Here is a 24,861-nt window from a genome sequence, read left to right on the forward strand (position 1 = left end):
AAAGTTTGAGAGTAAAATTACAATTTATTTTTTAATTTTTCTTTTTTTTAAATAGGAGGGTATATTTGACATTTTATATTTTTTTTTATTGAGAAAATGACATTTTCTGCAATGATAGGCGAAAATACCAAAAATTGAAAGGTAAATAATATTGAAATGTATGGACGTTTTGTGTTAATTACCAAGGCTGGTCCTGTGATCTTTGGGGCTCGAGATGATGTCCATAAATTGGGCTCCTCCCCACAAAATTAACATAAATGTAAAATTCAACGGTATATCTTGCATTATATTGCTAACTTAAAATTTAACATTAAAACAATAAACTAATATATTATTTCAACGATATATTATACAACCTAATGCCCAATGATTAACCTAAAAGAAAGTACGAAATATCTCAATTATTTCACAATTAGAGTTTTCAATAAAGTTACTATGCGCGCCTATACAATAGTTAATCATATAATAACCAATTATATAAGCCGATCAGACCACCATTATATAAGATGACAAGGTTTCAAACATTTCTAACATATTCAATAACAAGTTAGGGCAAGCTATTGCTAATCTGAAAAGTAGAATTTTAACGAAAATTATGGAATCACACCCTTGAGAATTCCATCGTCACAACTCATAAGCCTGAAATAAAAATTGCATCATTAGACAATTCTCTATTGCTACCTTATGCCAGTCAGGGACGTTAAATAATAAATAGATACCAAACGTTGCAGGTTCAAGTAGGACACACATTCTTGGACCAAGATGTGTTGAACAAATTCCCATTTTCCATTTTGCAAATCCAATAACATTTTCGATTATTTAAGCAAAAATTTGAGCATTATGAATTTATAGAAACAATACAAAATTAAAATGACGTATAAATATGTGACGCAATGTGAAGAGAGAAATTAAAGATGACAAATATTAATATCCATTAATTTTTCGCAAGAATATTGAATAACTAAAAAAAATTTAATCTAATTTGTGATTTTATGAAAGGTTACCTTGCATCGATATCCCATTTATTCGTGTATAGCACATGAGGGAATGGGGATGTCAAAAAGTAATGCAAAAAAAATGTAAAGCAGCCATACAAGCAAGTTTTTCCTCATAACAAAGCAAGGAATATTAATCAATATTTTTTTATTAATTTCCTTCATTCTTGTTTCAGATTATCAGAGAATTTCTCCAATGGATTTCAAGCCCATTGTATTTGCCTTGTTGGGGTTTTCAGCATCGTTCATTTTTCTTTTTCCAGATTTTCGAAGAAGGAAAAAACGACAAGTAGCAGAAGAGAAATTAAAGATTGTATGTGAAACTCTGCAAGAAGCTGAAGAGAGAGTAATAAGATATGAAGAAAGACATGATAAAATTCTTAGCCAAATTTGCTCTTATTATTTGGTAAATGAGAAGCTGGAGGAGGCATTGGTGGGGGCTAAAGATGCCATGAATGATGCCTTGGAGTTTACTGTTGGTCTCAGAAAGTTGCAATTGGAAATCATTACATCCTATCCCTGACTAATTGTGGAAGACCATGTTCGTATTTTTGGTACGATGTACTCGACTAAACAACATTATTATAAATTTGAATTTTGTGTATCTCTTAATTGATTATGTTCGATCGTGTATGAGTTAGAGTACAACCATGCGTTTGGTTGTATGTACTAGCAATAAATTGGACATGTCGGACGTGGGTACATTTGATAGCTATGCCTAAGAATGAACATATAAACAGTTTTAGGACTTCTTTTCTTAGAAAATTAGTTTTTCATATTCTCCTTGAGAATTATTGTTATTATTATTTTGGTTTTGGGTTTTGAAAATTATATAATTCTTAAGTAGCAACAAATCGAGTACAAAAACAAGAAAATAAAAGTAAAACACATTATCAAAAACTAAATAAGCACCTTTTTGTTTCTCAAGTAAAGAGGAAAAAATAAATACAAAGTAGAATTCCTACAAAACGAAACCAATATCTGAAAAATAATAATAACTTGAATTGAATAGATGCTGAAAAGGCACCATTTAAGGTGTACCATCAAGCCTGCCCAAAAAATTTGGTGTTATTTAGTGTTGATTAGCCTAATTAACCCAGAAATGAGATTATTTATCCTGCTGAGTGGGAGATGGAATGTCACTCTGGTTAAGCCTTGCAGCTGCGGCCACAGAGGCTGCTACGCCCCCTGGTCGAGTGCACAGATTCGGGTCGTTTCTCAGCTCAGCGCCTATCACCCCCTCAGCAACTCGACGTGTCACTGGTTTATCTGAGGGTAACTTTGAGCTTGCTTCCTGTAAAAAATGAAAGAAATAAAATTAAAGTCCTGTTCATTGTAATTGTATTGTATTGTTTAGTCTTATCAAATTCTGCATCAAAAACATGCTATGGATAGTTTTAAGGAGCACAACGAATTTGAAATTTAGTTCATTTATATTGTTGAGAACTATCCAATACTTCATATCAAATATGCTTTGCACAATAATAGTAAAGGATGGCACCTCAGCTAAAAACTTAAACTAGTTAATTTAACTAAGTAAATGTATCTCCCGTGGTTACTAAAACTTTTAGATGAGATAGTTCGACATAATATTAAGAGGCGAATGGAGAGGGGGGTTGGGCTTGGCTATAGCCCAGCTCTGACCCAGCCCATAAGCAAATTGGTATGTGAAATTATGAATCTATTGACAAAAATTTGAACTTTAGTTCACCATAACAAATCTTTCTGACTTCGCCCCTAATAATATTATAACAAGTAAAGGATCTAGGTCCAAAAATTGCCATCATCAATTTATGAAAATTTGTGCGTGTGTCAGGCCTCCAACAACTTAATCTTTTTGATGAGATAGTTCATCAAATGCATGTTCGAGTGGATAGATAAAACTAATAACTAATATATAGCATTGCTAGAGAGAGAGTCACCGTAAGAATGTCACCCAGTTTGGTTTTATCCTCGTCTCTTGTCATGCGAGCATTGCGAGTTGCTGCAGATTGTGCAGCAGCAGCAATGCCACCCGGTACTATGTTGGCACGGCCAGTGGCCCTCACTTCGGCAGCTTGAATTGCGGCTGCATCACTATAGTCGACAGGCTTGTGTCCTGCTGTTAATGCTGTAGCTTCAAGTGCTTCACCAATTGTGATGTTGCCTCTTCGTTCATACACAGATTCTGGGGCAAGTGGGGCTGGTTGAATGTCTTGCCCAATAACCTTGCAATAGGGTAACATTAAACCACATCATTTAGTACATATGCAGAAACATATATATTAACAAATGAAACATCGTGTGTACTGATCGAATGGCTAACCAACAATTACTAGCAATTCCGATTCCATATAGACTCGTTACAAGGCGATTTGAGGACCGATTTTTGAGGCAATTTGTTTTAGTAAATCCATATTTTGATTCGATTTAGATTTTTCATTGTCGTTACATTTTGTTAGACGAACAAAGTTAGCCCCCTATTTCGTGGGGATTAAAATCTAATTAAAAATTTGTGATTTGTAACTGTAAAGTCTATAATTACAACTAGTACGTAATTATGACCATAAATTTTATATTACTGTAATCTTAATAAAAATATTTTTTGATTAATAAATCCTAATTAAGACCTGAATTTTGAAATTTTAAAATAATTTTCTTAATTTTGAAATTGTGTGTTATAATGGCCTTGATTCCTTGAATATGAATTTTTACCTAGAAGCAAGATGGGCCTAACACGGCCGCAACTCTTATTTGTCTTGCCCTATTTGGTAGGGATTAAAATCTAATTTTAATCTAAATCAAAATTAAAAATTAATTTTTATTACATATTTCATGGGATTCACAATATTTTAATTGCACATTTCATTAATTTTTATCGAGATTATTTAAAAATCTAATTTTAATACTCACCAAACTAAGAAAAAATTAATAATATGCACGAGAAAAAACCTGTCCACCAATTGCTTCAGAGATTATCCGCTTGCCGGGCACATTAGTCTCAGTGATTACTACACCTTCATCAGCAACAATGTTGCTGCCCGTATCACTGCCACCCGCTGAATGCAGTGCGGTTGCTGGACCTCCTTTCTGTACTTGTCTGAACATGCGATTTTCGGCAGATTGCATTTTTGCTGCAGCATTGCCTTGATGAGGTTCTTGCTGAGATTCAGGCTTCTTGGGTTGTTCTTGACTCATTTTGTTGTGATAATAAGCAGCAAAAGAGAATTAATTATGTGAAAGGAAAAATCAAATTTGGTTTCTTGGTGTTAAGGGATTATTTATAAGAAGATGGAAACATCTATATATACATGCCATTGTTATGTGGCTTTTGGACAGGGCAAAGTGAGACATTTGTGGCAACAAAAGAGGATGTCCCTAATTCACTTTACCCATTTGTGGCTAGAAAAAGGGCAATTGTGTAGTTAATATTTAACTACATTTGTGGCAAGTGACAAGTGAGCCACTAGTGTGGCTAATGGCCAACTAAGTGTCATCAAATATTCTAATAACAATTCTAATTGATAAATCGAAATTGAACCAGTTCTAAAGATCATAGTACTGACCCGTGCATAAGTCATATGCAATTCTCACTTCACTTTTATAATTCATCCTACTTTATGTGTTGGTTTTCCCATCATGCATTACATGCCCATCGCATTGCTACGGGCGACTCAATATAATTAGACTTGCATCCATTGATACCGCATCATGACCAATATCATCTCTATAAAATATAAATTGACCCAAAGGATAAAATGATTTGAGCAAAACAATCCACAACTGGTTCATTGAGCAAGCCAACTTGTAGGGCTATGGTGGCAACGCATGATCAAAATTTTTTTTTCCATAGAAACTTAAATAACATAATTTTCACGTATTTTCAATTTTTATTTTTTTTTATGAATTTGTAATAAGATTGTGCAAATTTTCACTCATCAGCACAGGTACTTAACTTTTTTGTTTTGGGGGATAGTTTTACATAGGCATGACTGACTATTTATTATAATCAATGTCACATAAAGTTTCAATTTGGCTGCCATTAGAAAATTGATTCTTGCCAAAATCTTTCCTAATTTGCCCCTATTTTATTTTCAGTATGTAACAGTAAATTATTGTTGAAATTAGTAAAAAATTTGAATGATTTAATTTGAAGAAGAAGAAATGAGAGTTATTCTATGTTTTAAAGAAGTGAGAAATGTGTGTATTTGGATGATTTCAAGAAGCTGGCATATTAAGTAAGGAAAATTTGAATAAGAATATATTGGTAAAGTAACAAAACAAAATATTCTAAATTAGGTAATAGACTTATATATTTGGGATAAGAGAAAAAGAAAACACAGTTTATATAATTAGGACAAAAGGAGTATTGAAGAAAATACATATTATTATTATTATTGGGAGAGTTTTTCAAAATCTTGTGATTAATGAAAGGCAAATTTTGAGATTTTATATGAGTACTTTTTGTTTAAAAGTTAGTATCTAGAAGTCATTAGAATTTGAATACCCCGAAATTTACCTTTAAAAGGTTTTAATTGAATACATCATGATTTTTGGAGATTTTTTAAAAGTAACTAGAAATCATTAAAATTTGAATATCCCGAGATTTATAGATGTCTTTAAAAGGTTTTAATTGAATACATCATAAATTTTGTAGATTTTCTAAAAGTCTCTAGAAATCATTAAAATTTGAATACCTTGAGATTTATAGATACCTTTAAAAGGTTTTAATTGAATACAACATGATTTTTGGAGATTTGTTAAAAGTCTATAAAAATTTCAATTGAATACACCAATAATTTTTTAGAGAGTCTCAAAAAATCTACATTAAATATCCCTTAACTTTTTAAATCCCAAAAAATCATTAAAGTTTCAATTGAATACACCCTTTTAAACTTCATCGAACGTGCACTAAGTACTTGTTCGGTTAAGCTTTTAAATTATAAGTACATATAAATGAATGATGAATAAATGAACAATATTTGTAATCCTACGAGACATATAGTTAAATGATGATTTGAATGTGTGTAAATATGAGCTTGTAGGCCTTAGACAAGTCCTTTTTTATTGGTGGCAATTGAGATTCGAAAGTCCCAAAATCAATTAAAATCAATGATATATAGTATTATAAGGCTAATCTAATAGGCTGAAAGGATGTTGTGAAAATAACTACTCGTTTATAGAATAATATAAGCATGTTGAAATAATTGAATTGACGACCCAATTTGGACCAAGAAATTATACAAGTTGTTTATTTTGAACGCTAATATATTCCAACAAATGTCAGCCGTTCAAATTCGACTTTTGCTTATACGAATTTCGTTGGAGCCCGCTTAAATAATATAAAGTAACAATTTGAGACTTTTGCATATTTTTGTCGAGAAAATTATATCGACGTGTTTGACAAATTAATAAGATTCTAAAAGGCAAAAGCAAATAATGTTACAATTCTTATGCTTATGCATGATAATTAATAAGGTATTTATTTTAACAATAAAAAACTTACTTTTTTTGTTTGCCCCATTATTCCACATTATAATGAGAGGAATAATGAAATTTTGACGAATGTGTATTAAAAAAGAATAAAAAATTTTGAATTTACATATAATATTATTGTATTGAAAAATGTGTGATTGATATAAAAAGAGGAAAATGAATTATAATTTAACGACAAATAATGAATGTCAAACGGGGCTTAAATTTCCAATGCAGCAGCCCCCTTGGGTATACCAAAATATGTCACTATCTACCCAAGAATTCAGAAAGTTCCAAATGAAACCAAACAAAAATGACACCATTTATCTGAATTATGAGGTCAGCAATATCCTACGTTAATTGTTTGTCACAATTGACGATTAGCCGTTAGAGAGAACTATATGTACAGATAAAGCATTTACAGAAGGCTGACAGATAACACTTAGCAAGAGGTGGGGTGGAATTGGGGTGATTTTTTTTACAATAAAATATTCATGTGGGACACACCTCCAACGTGAGACTTCTGTGAACTTTCTATGAAACCTTATTGTGTATACAAAAATTAAATCGCAGTTAATCATAAAATAGTAACCAATAATATTGAAAATCAATTTAGGTACCAGCTAAAAATAAAAAAAACTAGAAGAAGATAGGAAAATGTAGCTATAGGGTCGTTCAGGATTGGATTTTGAACGGATTATCTATTTTTTCTTGTCGAACAGTATAATTCAATTCAATTCTTATATGGTGTAAAAGTCGTTCAATCAATTTTTTCCAAACTTCTAATTAAGAAAATTTATTTAATTTTTTTGAAAAATAGGAAGTATTGAGTATATTCAAGAACGTGGAATCCCATATGCCCAGTGGCCAACCTTCTGGAGACCAAATGCCTCACGTCAAAAGAGAAATGTAGTGGAAACTTCCATGATCCTTCTGGAACCAAACCAAGCATTTGTTTGGTTGTGTTTAAAAAATTACTTATACACAAGTCAACAAACAAGTGCACAAGTAATATTTCTTACCACGGGACAAAGTTACCAGGAAAATTTTTTTTTTTTTTTTTTTAAATAAAAGTAGCTTTTGAAATTTATCTCAACTTAAAATTCGGATGAGCATGATCTAAATTTGTATGATTTCAATCAAAATAGTACCAAAGCGGATACGATTAGAACTACATATGAATATAAATGGTTCTATTTGCAGTGAACTGAAATTGTCTATTAATGAAATGGTTCGATCTGGTCCAATGCAATATATATTTTAGAAAAAAAAGTGTAAAAATAAACTGTTGTGTAAAATTATTATTTCTCTTATACTTTTTGTTTCATACAAAAATATTGATTATTCTCGATACATTTTAATATTATCATTAATATTAAAAGATTAGACAAATTAATTGTACAATCGAATTAAAATTCAATCTGTAGTTAGCATTGAAAATTGAACAAAAATATCTTAGTTTTTTATTCTAAAAATTAGAAATAATTAAATTTTAGATATAAGTGAATTGGACCAGTTAGTTTGTCTAATCAAGTTCGCTCCAAACTACTCTAGATAAAAATGTATATTATGTTCGAAATCAATGGCAATATTCAAAATTTTAATTTTAATTGATCAAACTTATTATTATTTTTTATTTTTTTTTTATCGATCTACTGTCTGGGACCTACAATTTTCTACGTTTAGGGGCTCAAACACACCCATATCTACATGTTTAGTGGCATCACGGCTTATAAGTTCTTGAAAATAATAGCAAACAAGCAGTGAATTTTAAGCTTGCACAAATTGGCCAAACATATGCTTGCAAGAAAAGTCAGACTTCCCGTTGATTTTTCTCTTGACGTGAACATCACGGCACCTTCTCGGTCCTCTCTCGTCTCCATCCCCTCTCTATATGTCTTCATACATTTGCTTACTCGAATCTAAACTCACCCAAAACTGCATCCCCTAGTCTCCGTTAAAGGGGAAAAGAAAAAGAATAACAATAATTAATTAAGAATATTGATGATTTTGCTTGTTGATCCAAAAACCATGAAGCACGGGTATGTTTTTTTCTCTCTCCTCTTCCTTGTACTGTCTTATGGAAGCAGTATGGCCGGAGCTCAGTCGGCCTCACCGGGATCTGACTCGGGGAACTACAACAGCTATGCAACAAGGTTCACCCCAGCCATGGCCATAATCATAGTCGTCCTTTTAGCGGCGTTTTTTTTCATTGGTTTCTGCTCTATCTACATCCGCCACTGGTCCAGCGGCTCCGGCAGCGTCCGTCAAGCCCTCTCGATGCGCCGCCGTGGTGGCGGCCAGGTAGGCCTCGACCCTTCGGTTATAGAAAATTTCCCCACTTTCTTATACTCCGAAGTTAAAGATCACAAGATTGGAAAAGGATCGCTGGAGTGTGCAGTGTGTTTGAATGAATTTGAAGATGATGAAACGCTGCGTTTGATACCCAAATGTGATCATGTTTTTCACCCGGAATGTATCGATGCTTGGCTCGCGTCTCACTCTACCTGCCCGGTTTGTAGAGCGAATTTGGTTCCCGGTGATGAACCGGCAGACTCGCCAGAGTTGACAAACAGTTTCCGTGAAAGAAATGAAAATATTGGAAGAAGTCAAAGAACCGACAGTTTCAGAAATGAAGAAATAGTCATACAAGTAACCGAATCCGGAGAAAATCAGCCGGACGTGAACCGGAACTCGAGCTTGGAGTTCCCGAACCGGCCGCCGAGGTCCTTATCTATAAAAAGACTAAGGACGTTCAATTTCGGTAGGTTCAGGTCGCACTCTACCGGACATTCATTAGTTCTACCGGAGGACAATCTTGACCGATTCACTTTGAGATTACCAGAAGAAGTTAGGAAGGAGGTGCTGGACCGGGCAATGCTAAATCGGACCAAAAGCTGTGCGACCAGGTTACCTGTGGATGAAGGGAGTTCAAGAAGGGGTTATAGAACCGGTGGAGGAGAAGGAAGCCGTAGAGCTGCAAGATGGTTTGAAAGGTCGAACCGGTGGAGTTTCAATATGGCACGGCCAGTTTTCTCAAGAGCGTCATCAATGAAATCACCTCGGATGGTGGCAGAAAACGGCGAAGGGTCATCAAAAGGAGGTAGGACGCCTGTAAAAATGCCGTCCTTCAAGTGTCTGGAACCTAAGACCACAGATGAAAGCCGGGTCTCGGTTCATTCTCCGGTTTAGACGGTTAATATTTCCCGGTTGAAACATAAATATCATTTTTCATGCGAAGTAGAACTTGTGGAACAGGATTGGATCGTGGTACGTGTAGCCCTGTACTACCAGGGCGCCAAGTGGCACTCCCCTATAGGTGAGGGGCTTGCGCTGTACAACCTTATAATCCAATAGGATTTGGGACCCACATTTCAAAATTTTGCCATTGACCGTAATAGGTTGACTTTGGTGCTCTCCACTCCCTCTTGATGTACATTTTCATCATATATACCATAAACCGTGCCTTGTTCCATTTGTTTTAGTGTTTGCAAAAGATTTGTCTATTTATATATTTTGTTTATCTATTAATTATAAGCTCGTATCATGTTTATTGCTTTATATTTTTGAACATTTCTGATATTCACGAACTATTATAAATATTATCTTGAATATTTTGTTACATGCCTTCTACGACATCGACACTGAATGACATTAATTCTTTTCTCATCTTTAGATGAAATCGCATTTGGGTTCCCATTCAATTTTTTGTGACATTTTTTTTTTTTAATTTTTTTTTTTAATATATGTTGATCCATGGAGTCCATTCAAAATTTTATTAAAGCTTGCATATTATCGCTTTAATTATGGGCAAAAGGGAAGATGATCACTTTTAAGTCATGGAAGCAAAATGGAGTAGAAGCATTTATTCTGACCTTAAGGTATAGTTGATTTGAACATGGGCTGGTATGGTACTTTTGGATAAAGGAAAAATTAGGCCATCAACAGGGTCCCCCACCTGGCCCTGGACGAGCAGAGTAATCTTCGTCATAACCACCATGTAAGCCAATAAAGAGGTGAGCTCAATCGAGAGATTGTAGGCCAAAAAAATTAAAATATGTGGTTAAAAATTAAATTAATTTCTATTTCAATTAAATTAAATTAAATTAATTTCTATTTCATGAGAATTAAAATTAAAGTTTTGATTGTAATTTTTAAAATATGTGGTTAAAAATTTGTGGGACCCATAAAATATGTGATTAATATTGATTGTTTAACTTTGACTTGATTAAAATCAAATTTAATTCAATATCGAAAGGGGGCAAGTCTTTTAAAATTATAATTATGTTCATGTCCCTTTGTGTTGTGCATTTGTTTTCTTGAAACAAAGAAGTGGCTATAAAGACTATATAATTCTTCTCGCCCCGTACAAATAGGGGAGCTCAGTGAACCTCTGTGTTTCTACTTTCGATTACATTGTCATTACATGGAAGAAAAGTAGATGAGGATGCTACAGGCATTGCTTCTTCTTGCAATGACCCAAAACTTGGAATCCATGAAAACCTGCTGAGTTGTTCTTCACTGTGGAAGCTCCATAACCTTAACTCTCCTTAGAATTCTAAGCTTTTTCTAGGGTTTAACTCACAAACTCACAACTCATAGGGTATCTCCAATGTATACACCATTTCACCAAAATGCACCAAATTTTGGTGCAAGTTTCCTCCAATGTGACACCAAACTTTGCACACAAAGTGAATAATGTTGTACCATATTTGCAAAGTGTATAATGTCATTTTTACCCTTGTTTTCCTTTCCCAAATAAATTGATTAAGCCCCCGTTTGGCCTCTATTATTTTTCATTACATTACATTTCATGTTTTTCCCTCCTATTTTCAACAACACAATCATCCATAAAATAATATTACACGTAAATTAAAAACTTTTCATTCTTTTTCAACAACTAATTTTTCAAAAAAAATACTATTTCATCTATTTTCATTTCTACAAAATGGGGGCCAAACGAGTCTTAAGGGTATCTGTGTCATTTGTCCTATATATATTTTTAATACAATAAATTATTATTATTATTATTATTATTATTTGCATTTAAAATAAATTTTAAATGTAAAAAAATGATAATTAATGAATTAATCAAAATTTAAAATATAACAACACATGATTATTTCTTAAAGTTAACACGTTATATATTAAATGACAACATACATACGATATTCTAATTTTATTTAAAGAAAACGATATATTAAAAAAGTACATAGTTTAAATTGCAAAAATTCATTGCTTGTCATAGACAAATCAAGGATAAAGAGACTCACATTCCACTTCAAAATGTATTAATCGATCATTTGTGGGAAGAACATAAGAATTTCGAGAATTAAATTGCAAAAATTTTGCGACTTCATTATATCATAATATCCAAATTCGAAATGTATTGTACTATTTTTTTAATGACATGATTTAATATTTCCGTTGTTGCAGTATTTTTATTAATTGTACTATTTTTTTTATATTTATTGATGAATTTAATATTTTTCATAATTTAATGTAATTATTTATTTAGTAATTTATGTATTTATAAAATAATTAAATAACTAATATTTCAAATAAATAAATTACTAAGAACAAAAAAAGGGGAAGAAAATGATTAAACACTGTTCATTTGGTGTAATGGTTACGAAATGGTACAAATTTTGTTGCAACGGACCTCGTAGAGACAAAACTGCCAACTTCGCTCTGCTCCTCCAGCGTCTGACAAAGTTTTGAACAAAATTGTGGAAATCCCACATGCCCAAAAACAAATTCCCTAGTAAAAGTAAGTTCAAGGTCTTTCCAACAATCTGACTTTAGCCCCCACCAAAGAAAAAAAAAAAAAAAAAGGAAGGGAGAGAGAGACTTCAGTCGATGGTAAAAGTAAGAAATGTTAGGGTATTTTGCCTTCGATTTTCCGGTCCATAATTATCACTTTTTTATTCTAAAAAATTAATTGCTTACTAAGCATGATGTCTAGAAAATCAAAATTATATAAATATATATACATTTTACCATAATGAGAATAACATTGTCAATTTTAAAATATTAAAAGAGTTATAACCCTTCAAAATAAAACTTTTCGTATAGGATAAAACCTTCTGTCCCGACTTGGGGACAAGGCTGAGGGCATGACACCCCCTATTGGAGGGGCGCCTGTCAAGGGTAGCCTTCTTTCGTAGAAGCTAAGCAATTCTTTAATTAAGTTAGACATTTAAATTTTTAAATAGAAGTGCTTTTAGACCCTCAAAAAGCTGTACCAAACACATAAAAATTAGTGCAACTAGAGTTTACAAGAATGCACACAACCAAGTGAATCAATGCACACAACACTAATGTGTTTTTTATTATGATTTTTTGGTAGATTATTTTTCCTTTTTTGATAACGTGATAGATACAAATGTAGCATCATAAGGTGATATTAATATTGGTTTTGAATAGTTATTAATTAGAAATTTGATATACCTCTAATATTTTTTTTTTCATTTTTGAATTATCCAAATAAACATGCTGACTTGCTGATGAATAGAGATGGCAGTGGGATGGGCAGTGGGCAGTGACTTGTCCCGTTGTTGTCCTTTTCTTTTCTTTTGTTTTTGTTTTACATTTTCAAAATTTCGAATTATACTATTATTAGAGAATAAAATATAAATTCAAAATTTTAAAATTCATAACAAATAATGCTTAAATTAACATTTTTTTTCCCTTTTTTTAACTTCTTTATGGGACGGGGCATCCCTCCACCCATTGGGGGGGGGGGGTTTTGGCCCCAGTCAAGATTGGCGGGTTTTTTTTTCCATCTCTATAACGATGAAGGGTGTTGAATTTGATTCGGCTGTAGAGTTGGCACCAAGATTATCAGGAACTTCTTTTTTTGGGAATGATCTTTTGTCACATCTCGAGTTATGGGGTTTCGTGCTTTTAAAATTGCTTCTTGTCTTCTTCCCACAAATTATGACAAATGATGTAGTTTGAATGCGACTTTAAGATGTAGGAGAATGATTGCGATTTAGGCTCGTGTCAATATTTAGAGCATGTTTGATGCTACTTTTCATTCAAATGTTAGAGCATGTTTGATTGGTCGAATTCCACTTCTTCCAATTTTATCTATTTGATACGATTTAATTTTCATTGAATTCCATTTTTTTACTTGTCTTGGGAAATTGTATTTTCTTGATTTTTAAGGAAAATCAATTTCCACCAATATAGTGGAAATTGGTTTTCCAACCTACTGTTCACATTTGTTTGTTGTTTTTTTTTTTTTTTTACCTTCCATCCCTTAGGGATCGAGAAACCGTTGAACATGAAATCAGTAATGGCTTCTCTAAAGGCTCCTTGGAGGGGAGGGGCAAGTCTTCACTTTTTATGGCAATTTTCATTTAAGATAAAGCCAAATGAACACCAAAAGATAGATAATTTTCTTGATTTTTTTTATTGACAATGGAAACAAAATTCATTCCTAATACCAATAAAATCTATCCATTTAATTGACAATTTTCATGAAAAAAATAAAGTCAAACGAGTACCAAAAAATACTTTTATTTTAACATCTTTCACGTGGAAAATTATACTAATCAAACACAATAATTTACAATTCTTAGGAAAACAATTTCTAGGCAATTCAATTCCCTAGAATTCGTTTTCAATTCAATTCAATTCCATCTTTACAATCAAACAGACCCTTAATGAATTGTTGGATTGTCAGTAGCTCTAATTGTTGACTTCCTTCACACTACAAGACAGACGTGGAATTCACTAATGGTAAAAAATAAATTTTAATTTTGCAAATAGTAGAGCCAAAGAGGCGCCTAGCCTTGTTTTAACATTTATTTGTTCTTCAAATTCATTTTTAATCACTCATTTTATGGGATTTACTATTTTTTTTTTCAATTATTCAACTACTCATTTCATCGAAATTTTATCAAAATCAACTAAAAGTTTAATTTTAAACAAAATTTACAGGGGCTTATCTTCAATAGTCTCTGACCAGTAAAATGTTATGGAAGGTTAAAGAAGAGAAAAATGTAAGGACTAATTATCACATCTGGTATTGAAGAAACTAAGACTTTTTAGACTTGGTTAGATTTTGATTAAAGCTATATGTACATAACCATATTTCATGGAAAACATACAGACTACTCGCATGTGATCGGATCCACCTTATTAAAAATTAACCCAAAAATACTCACCCACTCCTGCTCGCGTGTGTCTGTAAAGGCCCGAAAACTTTTGGCACGTACTTATAGTGCCTTTCTTATATTTTACATCTTTCAAATTAGAATTGAAAATTTTCAGATCCACAATAGGATAAGATCTCACACAATTAGATGAGATCCTTTGTTGATTAGACCAGACCATGAATTGAGATATGATCTAGAGTTTATTGAATGGATCCTTCCATTGTCATATCAAGTTATCATGTCCAGCAATAAGAAAATTTCGATATCAATGTATTGAAAGATAGGATGGTCAATGGTACGACAAGTTAGATTGTGTAGAGGGTCAAATTATTTTTATTTATTTATTTTTGTTGTTACACGAGGGTTGAAAATTCATTGTCAACAAATACAACAACAGAATTCTACTAAAAAAAATTTGACATATTTTTGGTTATTTTTCTGTGTGGGCCATATTGGCCGTGCAGTAGAAACTTCGAATACTCGGCTTTTACCAGCTACCGACTAAAGTCTTCTCTTTCTCCTAATTAGACCAAAAATTATCCGACCATTAGAGGCCACCGCCACTGCCCGCCGCGACTTCGAATCCAAATGGGCATTTCGTGGAGTAAAAGGCACCGTTACGACCAGCCTTACCAGAATCAAGTTAATGACCACCACCAACAACCTGTCACTCCATCCTCCTCTTCTAGCCCTCCTCCTCCTCCGGTCAACCCTCTTGAACCACCGCCACAGTCTACATCAGCATCCAATACTTCCCGACCACAATCACCACCCCAACCCACTGAACCACCAAGCTATTCCTTCGCAGCCAATGCACCTTATCATGCACCCTCTTCAACACCACAGCACCTCCCCCCTGCGCTGCTCCCTCCGCCACTGCCTCCTCCTCCATATCTTCCTAATTACAATTATAATCAGAACTACTCTAATTTCTATTCTAGGCCGATGCATATCACGGGTCAATACTCCAACTACCGTCCGTATTTCATCCCCCCTACGAGGTGGGGTCCAATCCCTCCGCCGCCGCCTCCAGTGCCTTATGTTGATCACCAGAATGCCAAGAAGATCAAGAATGATGTGAATATTCACAAGGACACCATCAGGCTTCAAGTGGATGAGCTGAACCAAGATTACCAATTGGTAACCTTCACTTTTGATGCCTTGGTTGATGGAAGGTATTTAAGTCTTGCTCACATATGCTTATACTTGATTTTATTCTTTTTCTTTCGGTTTTCTGTTAATATATGTGATATTGTATGCTTGTGTTTGATGTGGATGGTGATTTTTTTGGCTTGATGATGATGTGGTTTTGTCGTTTGCCTTTGACTTTGATGGTTAAGGATCTGAAATGTGTTACCGGCCTCTAAAGGGAATATTTTAAAGGTTTAAGGATGTGATTGATGTTAAAAACTATAAGAATCGATTGATTGCTTGTTTAGAATTGATTTGAGATGGGAGAAAACTGATTACTGATTACTGAAGTAGTCTATCCATTTCAAATTAGAACTTGAATCAATTACAGTTCTAGGCAATCTGAGCATCAAAGTGCTAAGAGATAAAGCTAGTAAGAGAAACATTAGGATAAATAATTGGTTTTCTATCCCTAGCACCCAGCCGATAGAAGACATAAACTCACTGGTGCTGAGGCGAGGAAAAATGATTTCCCTAAGTTAATATCGTGTACCATATCCGGTTTCAATTTTGAGAAGCTGTGATGAAATTTTATACAAGATGCTTAGAAATATCTAGTTAGTGTTGTGCAAATTGCAATCATGCTGTTTTAATGAAGAGTCTTGCAAATTATTTTTGCATCTAGTCATTAAAAACCTAATATTGTACATGAGAAAGATGAATTCATGTAAATTTTGTTTATATGAATTACATATATTAAGTCTATTTGGCTAACATATTACTTATTTGCACTAGCTCTATGCTTCAAGAGAAGCTGTGAAAGGATCACAGAAAATGGATGTGAATATTCAATTCTGGCACTCAAAAAAATATTATAATTTCTTCTATTGCCCTGTTTAATAGTAAAACCTTCTCAATATTCTTATCTCAGCGAAATTGAACTTGTGGAGATGATGTTTCTTAATAATTTAACATTTTTCATACAATATTGGAGGTACAACAGTCCCTTAAAGTTTCACTTTTAACTGTGTATACAATTTGTCTGTTTGGGGCACTTCTCCACTTAGCACAACCAATCTTAATCCTTTTACATCTCTTCCACTATCTCCCTTCCCATTTTTATATTTTATGGCCTCTAATCTCAACTGTGCCTCAAATGAGTTCTACATTTAATAAACTCACACTCAATTTACTTGGTGTCACATTGTTTTACTTTGAATTGTTGTTTCAAGATGTTCTCTCCACAACTCCAACTAAGAAACAAGTGCCATTCTAGCTTCATCCACTAGGATGACTTGACCGGTGACCCACAAAGAATATGGATGATAATGTCTCATATGTAATTAGTTTGTTAGTACATGGTAAGAATAAACAAATGTAGGCTTGAATGGGACCCTTGATGTGGCCATATAGCAATAGGGAGATCGCTACTCTACTTTAGTTTTTAAAGTGGTCATATTTCCCTTGCACAGATCTTTAATAATATTGACAGGACCAGTATAACTCCTTTCTTTTGTAAGTTCTACCATATTGCTTTTTCTTATGCTCTATTATACATCTTCACTAAATCAAGTAAAATTGCGTGAAGGTTTTCCTCCTCCCTCTGTCTGCTCCACTAGTCTTTTTAGCAAATAAATAGCTTATACATCATATATCTAAATTAATTTTCTTAAAGTGTCATTTCAAGATTAATTCGTGTCTCAATCACTCTCTCCAAGGTTCTATTGTCTTTTGTGAACTAATTGCCATGATAATTTATACAATTTTGAATATCGTCTTTATTTTTAGAAATGGCTTTCCCTTCAATCATCTAGAATCATTTTGGTTGAGATTACTTGGTTAATGAATATATTCCAATATCGTCTCGACACTTTCAAACCTCAATAGGAATATCATCTGGTGTAAAACTTTCCCAACATCTATGTTTTAGGGCTTCTACAAAATATCTTCGCTCTTGCTAAGGTTATAGCTTCATCTACCCAATATTATGGTATGTTATACTGTGTATAGAAATATTATATTCCTTTATTTTATCTTTGCTGTTACTTAGATAATATCTTCCCCCCTCCCTCAATTTTGTTCCCCTTTCCAACTCGGGACATCCAAATTAGGTTTCTGCTCCCATGAAATGAGTTGCCTTTCTTTACTGATTACTATGGATATATGTACATCAATTAAAGTAGAAACACAATAATACAAATATTAACTCATAAAATGATATCCATTGCATGGACTTCTTTACGTTGCCATCAACACTCGGCTATTTGATCTATGTAAATGGTAACATTAAACAATTTTAGAAGAGATGGAGGGGGAGTGCCCAATGCTTGACCCATGGAGTAAACAAAAATGGAATTTGTAATCAGCTGAATTTTCTTGTCTGGTGAACAGCAATAGAATTAATTGGACTGTGGAATTATAAAGTGGGATATATTTTGGTTACAGTGAGATAGTTCTTTAGGGCTCTGATGCTTGGACTCTTTGAAATAGCAGGAATACTTAATCTCTTTTTGAATAGTAGATTATACTACTTTGACTATATCTTTGACCATATGAGTTGCGGACAATTTTTTTCCTTTAAATAAGTAAAATACAACTAATTGGCATCCGGAAAAAATTGCAACACTTTCCTTTTTTAGTAATTTGGTCCCTAATCTTTAAAAGGGTATAAGTTGATCTTTTAGTGTTGAATTACACTTAACATAATTAGTTTTTATTTGACATTAATTGTGCGAATTTTCGCTAAATTGTCATTGGGTCTTCATAATTCATAAAAATATATCATAAAATTGTATGTTGAATGCTTGAATCACACTCAACGTATTTAGTTTTTATTGACAACAAATGTGAGAATTTTCACTCAATTGTCATTTGATCTTCACAAAATATATCATAAAATTGTCAGTTGATGATTTACATATACTTGAATAGTTTCGGTCCTTTATTGTTCACCTACAATGAAATATAGGTGTGAATAGTTTTACCGAAATCGAACCTTTCAAGGCCCAACAAAAGTTTGCAAGGTTGAAGTAGCGAGTACTCTACTCAATGAAATTATTTATTTGAATAATAGAATCATTTCACTCTCACTTATAGCTATTTTTGGTCGTACTTTACACACTGTCCAACTCACATAACTCTCTTCAAGTGCTGCATGCATGACAACAATAATCAGAATTGGATATTATTATGTTAGATGATATTAGATATTATTTGGTGACTTATTTGCAATGTTTTAATAAAAGTGTTAAAATATGTTTTTTGACGATAATTTTTATTGTCAGCTCACGAATTTAAAAAAATATATATTATGCATGTAATTGAATCGGAACTTGCATTTAGTTTCAGTAAATGTGGATCGAAATAGTTTCATTTACGAAATATTCGAAGTGTAATGAATGATTTTGGTTATTGAAATACCCTGATTGACTCACCGAATGTCAAGCCTAAGAATGGGTTGAGATCAAATTTTACTTTTTTCTTTAAAGTTGAAGATGGACTTGCTATATACGTGATACTTTAAGGACCAAATTGAGTTTTATTAGAATCTATTATATTGTTACAATATTTGCTAGTAATACCTATAGTATGATAAATGTTTGTTTAATAAGAGAGAGGACAAATAGTGGTACTTTAATGGCACATCAGGAAATAATAATTATTTTCCGTGGGCCATTTTATCATTGATCAAAGATTTTAGAATCTGAGTTTAAATTTTAGAATAACTTACAATTACTATTGTGGAATGCTTTATTAATAAAAAAATAATTTGAAATTGAATATTTTTAAAGATAAAACATTGCTTTTTAACTAAAAAAAAGTAGAGAGGCTGTACTACTTGGCTACACCCATGAGTGTGACCAGTGATGATGGTCCTAATGGGTATTCATTGATCTCTTTTTGAATTGTAGAGTAGATTACTTTTACTAGAAGTTTGACCAAATGAGTTGCGGACTATTTTTTTTCCTTTAAATAAATTAAATACAACTAATTGGCATCCGGAAAAATTGCAACACTTCGCCCAGCTTATTCCTTTATTACTAATTTGGTCCCTAATCTTAAAAAGGGAATAAGTGGATCTTTAATGTTGAATTACACTTTAAAATAATTAGTTTTTATTTGACATTAATTGTGCGAATTTTCGCTAAATTGTCATTGGGTCTTCATAATTCATAAAAATATATCATAAAATTGTATGTTGAATGCTTGAATCACACTCAACGTATTTAGTTTTTATTGACAAAAAATGTGCAAATTTTCATTCAATTGTCATTTGTAATTCACTAAATATATCATAAAATTGTCAGGTGATGATTTACATATACTTGAATAGTTTCGGTCCTTGATTGTTCACCTACAATGAAATATAGGCGTGAACAGTTTTACCGAAATCGAACCTTTCAAGGCCCAACAAAGTTTGCAAGGTTGAAGTAATGAGTACTCTACTCAATGAAATTATTTATTGAATAATAGAATCATTTCACTCTCACTTATAGCTATTTTTGGTTGCACTTTACACACTGTCCAACTCACGTAACTTTCTTGAAGTGCTGCATGCATAGCAACAATAATCAAAATTGGATGTTATTATGCTAGATGATATTAGATATTATTTGGTGACATATTTGCAATGTTTTAATAAAAGTGTTGAAATATGTTTTTTGTAATATATTTCATTTCTTCTAAATATTGGAAGACAATTTTTATTGTCAGCTCGTGATTTTTTTGAAAGTATTATGTATATAATCGAATCGAAACTTGCATTTAGTTTCAGTAATTGTGGATCGAAATAGTTTCATTTACGAAATATTCGAAGTGTAATGAATGATTTTGGTTATTAAAATTACCCTGATTGACTCACCGAACGTCAAGCCTAAGAATGGGTTGAGATCAAATTGTACTTTTTCTTTAAAGTTGAAGATGAACTAGCTATATACGTGATACTTTAAGGACCAAATTGAGTTTTATTAGAATCTATTATATTGTTACAATATTTGCTAGTAATACCTATAGTATGATAAATGTTTGTATAATAGGAGAGAGGACAAATAGTGGTACTTTAATGGCAAATCAGGAAATAATGATTATTTCCCGTGGTCCATTTTATCATTGATCAAAGATTTTAGAATCTGAGTTTAAATTTTAGAATAACTTACAATTACTACTGTGGAATGCTTTATTAATAAAAAAATAATTTGAAATTGAATATTTTTAAAGATAAAACATTGCTTTTTAACTAAAAAAAAGTAGAGAGGCTGTACTACTTGGCTACACCCATGAGTGTGACCAGTGATGATGGTCCTAATGGGTATTCATTTATTGGTCACATCTACACAACCCCCCAAAAAAATAATTAAAAAAAAATCAAACAAGATAAAATAAAATGCCATTGAAGATTTGGTAAAATTAAAAATATTTTTTCCCTTGTCAATGGACGATTACATATATAATTTGATAATCAATAGAAATTCCAACCATATCTTTTCCTTTCCCCTTTTGTACCCGTAATTTGATATTATTTTGTTTAATTATGTTGCCCGTCTAAGTACTTTTGCATGGGTTTTGATTTGAATCTCTAGATCGAATGTCACACTTTCTCATAGGACTTGGGGTTGGCAAGGGTGGTCCTTGGGTTTGGGGTAGTTGAAAAACGGGACTAAGGGTTTAGTTAATATTGAACGATCATTTTGAATAGAAATCGTCTGTAATGACCTACATTGTCTAATAATAATAATAATAATAGTCGTGGATAAAAGTACAAAGTGAGGTAAAAGTGGGAGATTGCAACTAAAAATTTAACAATCGAGATGGGTCAAGAAATGAGGTGAATGTTATATGACTTGCATTAAAGATAGGTAAATTTATTCAAATGAGATTTCATCGTAAACTGAACATAACAACACACAAATGTTATTTCATAATTATAATCTCTAGCTTTGTCTAATTTATGTTATGTCGATCATCGAGACGATCACTAAAGTAGTATTCCAAAAAGATAATTTGCTGCTACTACTCGTGGGGTCTTTTTGGTCGGTATTCAAACCCCTTTTGCACAAAGGTTTTCTTGAAAGGCCAATTTATAGTCCTTATGGGGTTAAGAAATAATAATTTAGGTTGGCACTCGGCAAAGAGGGGTCCAAATACACACAAAACCAATTTTTGAACAACTTTTAATTTGTGTTTACACTCTTAGTGCCCATCATGTTGACTTATAATTTAATTTACTGTTAAGTAATTTTATTATTATTATTATTATTATTATTATTATTTTTGCATGAAGCTTGGAGGGGAGATATGCAATGAAATCGAAGGAGCAATATCTAATAACATGAAAAATAATTTTTTTGATCAATTGACGTGTATACCAGTTAGTTCAATTAGAGGTGTCAAAATAGACGCGACTCGATACAATACTTTTCAGCGTCACTGCGTGTGTGTTTAATACTGACTTGTAGTTAAAAAACAAAAATCGAAAGATAAAAATCAAAAAATTTCTCTGCCAGCCGGTGCTTGTCCATGGTCTGAAAGCATGTTTCGCTAAGCTTATAGAGTGATTATAATCTCAGACAAACAGGCCATTGTATCAATTACTTAATGTCTCCGTACTTTGACCAATCCTGCAATTTACTAAAACAGGAACTATTGCACGGTTTGTATCCATCATAGGTTAATTTCATCTGTGGTAACTGAACTTTCAGAATAATCTTATTTAGGGCACTAAACTTTAATTCAGTTTCAATTGGTCGATAAACCTTATTTTAATTTCAAATTCACAGCACCATAAGGAATTGTGTCCCGAATTGATGAAACTACTTCATTGACAATGATATTAAAATGCATATTCGATTGATCATTTCATAGCATGTTGTGTCGTTAGAGAGGCTGTACTACTTGGCTACACCCATGAGTGTGACCAGTGATGATGGTCCTAATGGGTATTCATTTATTGGTCACATCTACACAACCCCCCAAAAAAATAATTAAAAAAAAATCAAACAAGATAAAATAAAATGCCATTGAAGATTTGGTAAAATTAAAAATATTTTTTCCCTTGTCAATGGACGATTACATATATAATTTGATAATCAATAGAAATTCCAACCATATCTTTTCCTTTCCCCTTTTGTACCCGTAATTTGATATTATTTTGTTTAATTATGTTGCCCGTCTAAGTACTTTTGCATGGGTTTTGATTTGAATCTCTAGATCGAATGTCACACTTTCTCATAGGACTTGGGGTTGGCAAGGGTGGTCCTTGGGTTTGGGGTAGTTGAAAAACGGGACTAAGGGTTTAGTTAATATTGAACGATCATTTTGAATAGAAATCGTCTGTAATGACCTACATTGTCTAATAATAATAATAATAATAGTCGTGGATAAAAGTACAAAGTGAGGTAAAAGTGGGAGATTGCAACTAAAAATTTAACAATCGAGATGGGTCAAGAAATGAGGTGAATGTTATATGACTTGCATTAAAGATAGGTAAATTTATTCAAATGAGATTTCATCGTAAACTGAACATAACAACACACAAATGTTATTTCATAATTATAATCTCTAGCTTTGTCTAATTTATGTTATGTCGATCATCGAGACGATCACTAAAGTAGTATTCCAAAAAGATAATTTGCTGCTACTACTCGTGGGGTCTTTTTGGTCGGTATTCAAACCCCTTTTGCACAAAGGTTTTCTTGAAAGGCCAATTTATAGTCCTTATGGGGTTAAGAAATAATAATTTAGGTTGGCACTCGGCAAAGAGGGGTCCAAATACACACAAAACCAATTTTTGAACAACTTTTAATTTGTGTTTACACTCTTAGTGCCCATCATGTTGACTTATAATTTAATTTACTGTTAAGTAATTTTATTATTATTATTATTATTATTATTATTATTTTTGCATGAAGCTTGGAGGGGAGATATGCAATGAAATCGAAGGAGCAATATCTAATAACATGAAAAATAATTTTTTTGATCAATTGACGTGTATACCAGTTAGTTCAATTAGAGGTGTCAAAATAGACGCGACTCGATACAATACTTTTCAGCGTCACTGCGTGTGTGTTTAATACTGACTTGTAGTTAAAAAACAAAAATCGAAAGATAAAAATCAAAAAATTTCTCTGCCAGCCGGTGCTTGTCCATGGTCTGAAAGCATGTTTCGCTAAGCTTATAGAGTGATTATAATCTCAGACAAACAGGCCATTGTATCAATTACTTAATGTCTCCGTACTTTGACCAATCCTGCAATTTACTAAAACAGGAACTATTGCACGGTTTGTATCCATCATAGGTTAATTTCATCTGTGGTAACTGAACTTTCAGAATAATCTTATTTAGGGCACTAAACTTTAATTCAGTTTCAATTGGTCGATAAACCTTATTTTAATTTCAAATTCACAGCACCATAAGGAATTGTGTCCCGAATTGATGAAACTACTTCATTGACAATGATATTAAAATGCATATTCGATTGATCATTTCATAGCATGTTGTGTCGTTACATTTTAACCTTTTCATTCAAAACACTATCATGACTCTCATTTTATATTTTCATTGCTAGGATATAAAATAGCGATCATGGGGGAGATCAATTAAAAAATGTACATGTCAACTAAGCCATTGGGAGATCAATTAAAAAATGTACATGTCAACTAAGCCATTTTGTATCTATTTAGGTAATGATACGTGACGGGATGTAATACTAATAAACTTTGAAGCTAATTTGAAGTTGGATGATAGCCGATGAAATTTACACATTCAGGATTGATTTTCCAGGAACCATCAAGTCTAACCAGCTAAAGTCACGTTACAGTGACAAACGTCACGTGATATTTTATTATTGAACTATTTAAATACAAACAACTTTTTTATCAAATAATCTGTTAGCACCTTAGAATTATATAACTGCATTTGTTAAATCTCTTCAGGTAAAGTGGCAAAATCGGACCAGCCAAATGAAATACGGTAATAGTACTCTGTCCGTCTGCACTGAGGAAAGGAAATCAACCTAACCCAGTTAGACAAGACAACTATTAGCTGTCTGTCACTGGTCAAATGTCATCTTTTATTGTGTCTGTGTGCCTATATAAAATATTATATATATAGATATTTAG

At 32.6% G+C, this 24,861-nt stretch overlaps 3 protein-coding genes across 3 annotated transcripts; 2 read left to right on the forward strand and 1 right to left on the reverse strand.

The window, feature by feature from the left end:
* Nucleotides 1-1,870: 1,870 nt before the first annotated feature.
* On the reverse strand, nucleotides 1,871-4,213 carry LOC111410960 (late embryogenesis abundant protein 47-like). The gene is made up of 3 exons (XM_023041548.1): nucleotides 3,927-4,213; nucleotides 2,918-3,202; nucleotides 1,871-2,289 (listed from the first exon to the last, which is right to left on the reverse strand). Exons 1-3 carry the CDS (start codon nucleotides 4,170-4,172, stop codon nucleotides 2,104-2,106), a joined length of 717 nt encoding a protein of 238 aa, XP_022897316.1. The 5' UTR covers nucleotides 4,173-4,213; the 3' UTR covers nucleotides 1,871-2,103.
* A 4,058-nt stretch (nucleotides 4,214-8,271) lies between these two features.
* Nucleotides 8,272-10,010, forward strand: LOC111410038 (E3 ubiquitin-protein ligase ATL31-like). The gene has a single exon (XM_023040195.1). It carries the CDS (start codon nucleotides 8,454-8,456, stop codon nucleotides 9,639-9,641), a length of 1,188 nt encoding a protein of 395 aa, XP_022895963.1. The 5' UTR covers nucleotides 8,272-8,453; the 3' UTR covers nucleotides 9,642-10,010.
* A 5,009-nt stretch (nucleotides 10,011-15,019) lies between these two features.
* On the forward strand, nucleotides 15,020-16,298 carry LOC111410039 (probable E3 ubiquitin-protein ligase LUL3). The gene has a single exon (XM_023040196.1). It carries the CDS (start codon nucleotides 15,203-15,205, stop codon nucleotides 15,908-15,910), a length of 708 nt encoding a protein of 235 aa, XP_022895964.1. The 5' UTR covers nucleotides 15,020-15,202; the 3' UTR covers nucleotides 15,911-16,298.
* The last annotated feature ends 8,563 nt before the right edge of the window (nucleotides 16,299-24,861 follow it).

This window comes from Olea europaea, chromosome 15, assembly GCF_002742605.1.
Source record: "Olea europaea var. sylvestris chromosome 15, O_europaea_v1, whole genome shotgun sequence".
Classification (NCBI taxonomy): Eukaryota; Viridiplantae; Streptophyta; class Magnoliopsida; order Lamiales; family Oleaceae; genus Olea; species Olea europaea.

Bases quoted from the DNA above. Each gene is read 5' to 3' on its own strand.
- LOC111410960 (XM_023041548.1), bottom strand. From the start codon at position 4,172: ATGAGTCAAGAACAACCCAAGAAGCCTGAATCTCAGCAAGAACCTCAT. The intron at 3,203-3,926 runs GTTTTTTCTCGT...CCCTATTGCAAG, and splicing joins CTGAAGCAATTGGTGGACAG to GTTATTGGGCAAGACATTCA. The intron at 2,290-2,917 runs GTGACTCTCTCT...CATTTTTTACAG, and splicing joins AACTGGGTGACATTCTTACG to GAAGCAAGCTCAAAGTTACC.
- LOC111410038 (XM_023040195.1), top strand. From the start codon at position 8,454: ATGATTTTGCTTGTTGATCCAAAAACCATGAAGCACGGGTATGTTTTT.
- LOC111410039 (XM_023040196.1), top strand. From the start codon at position 15,203: ATGGGCATTTCGTGGAGTAAAAGGCACCGTTACGACCAGCCTTACCAG.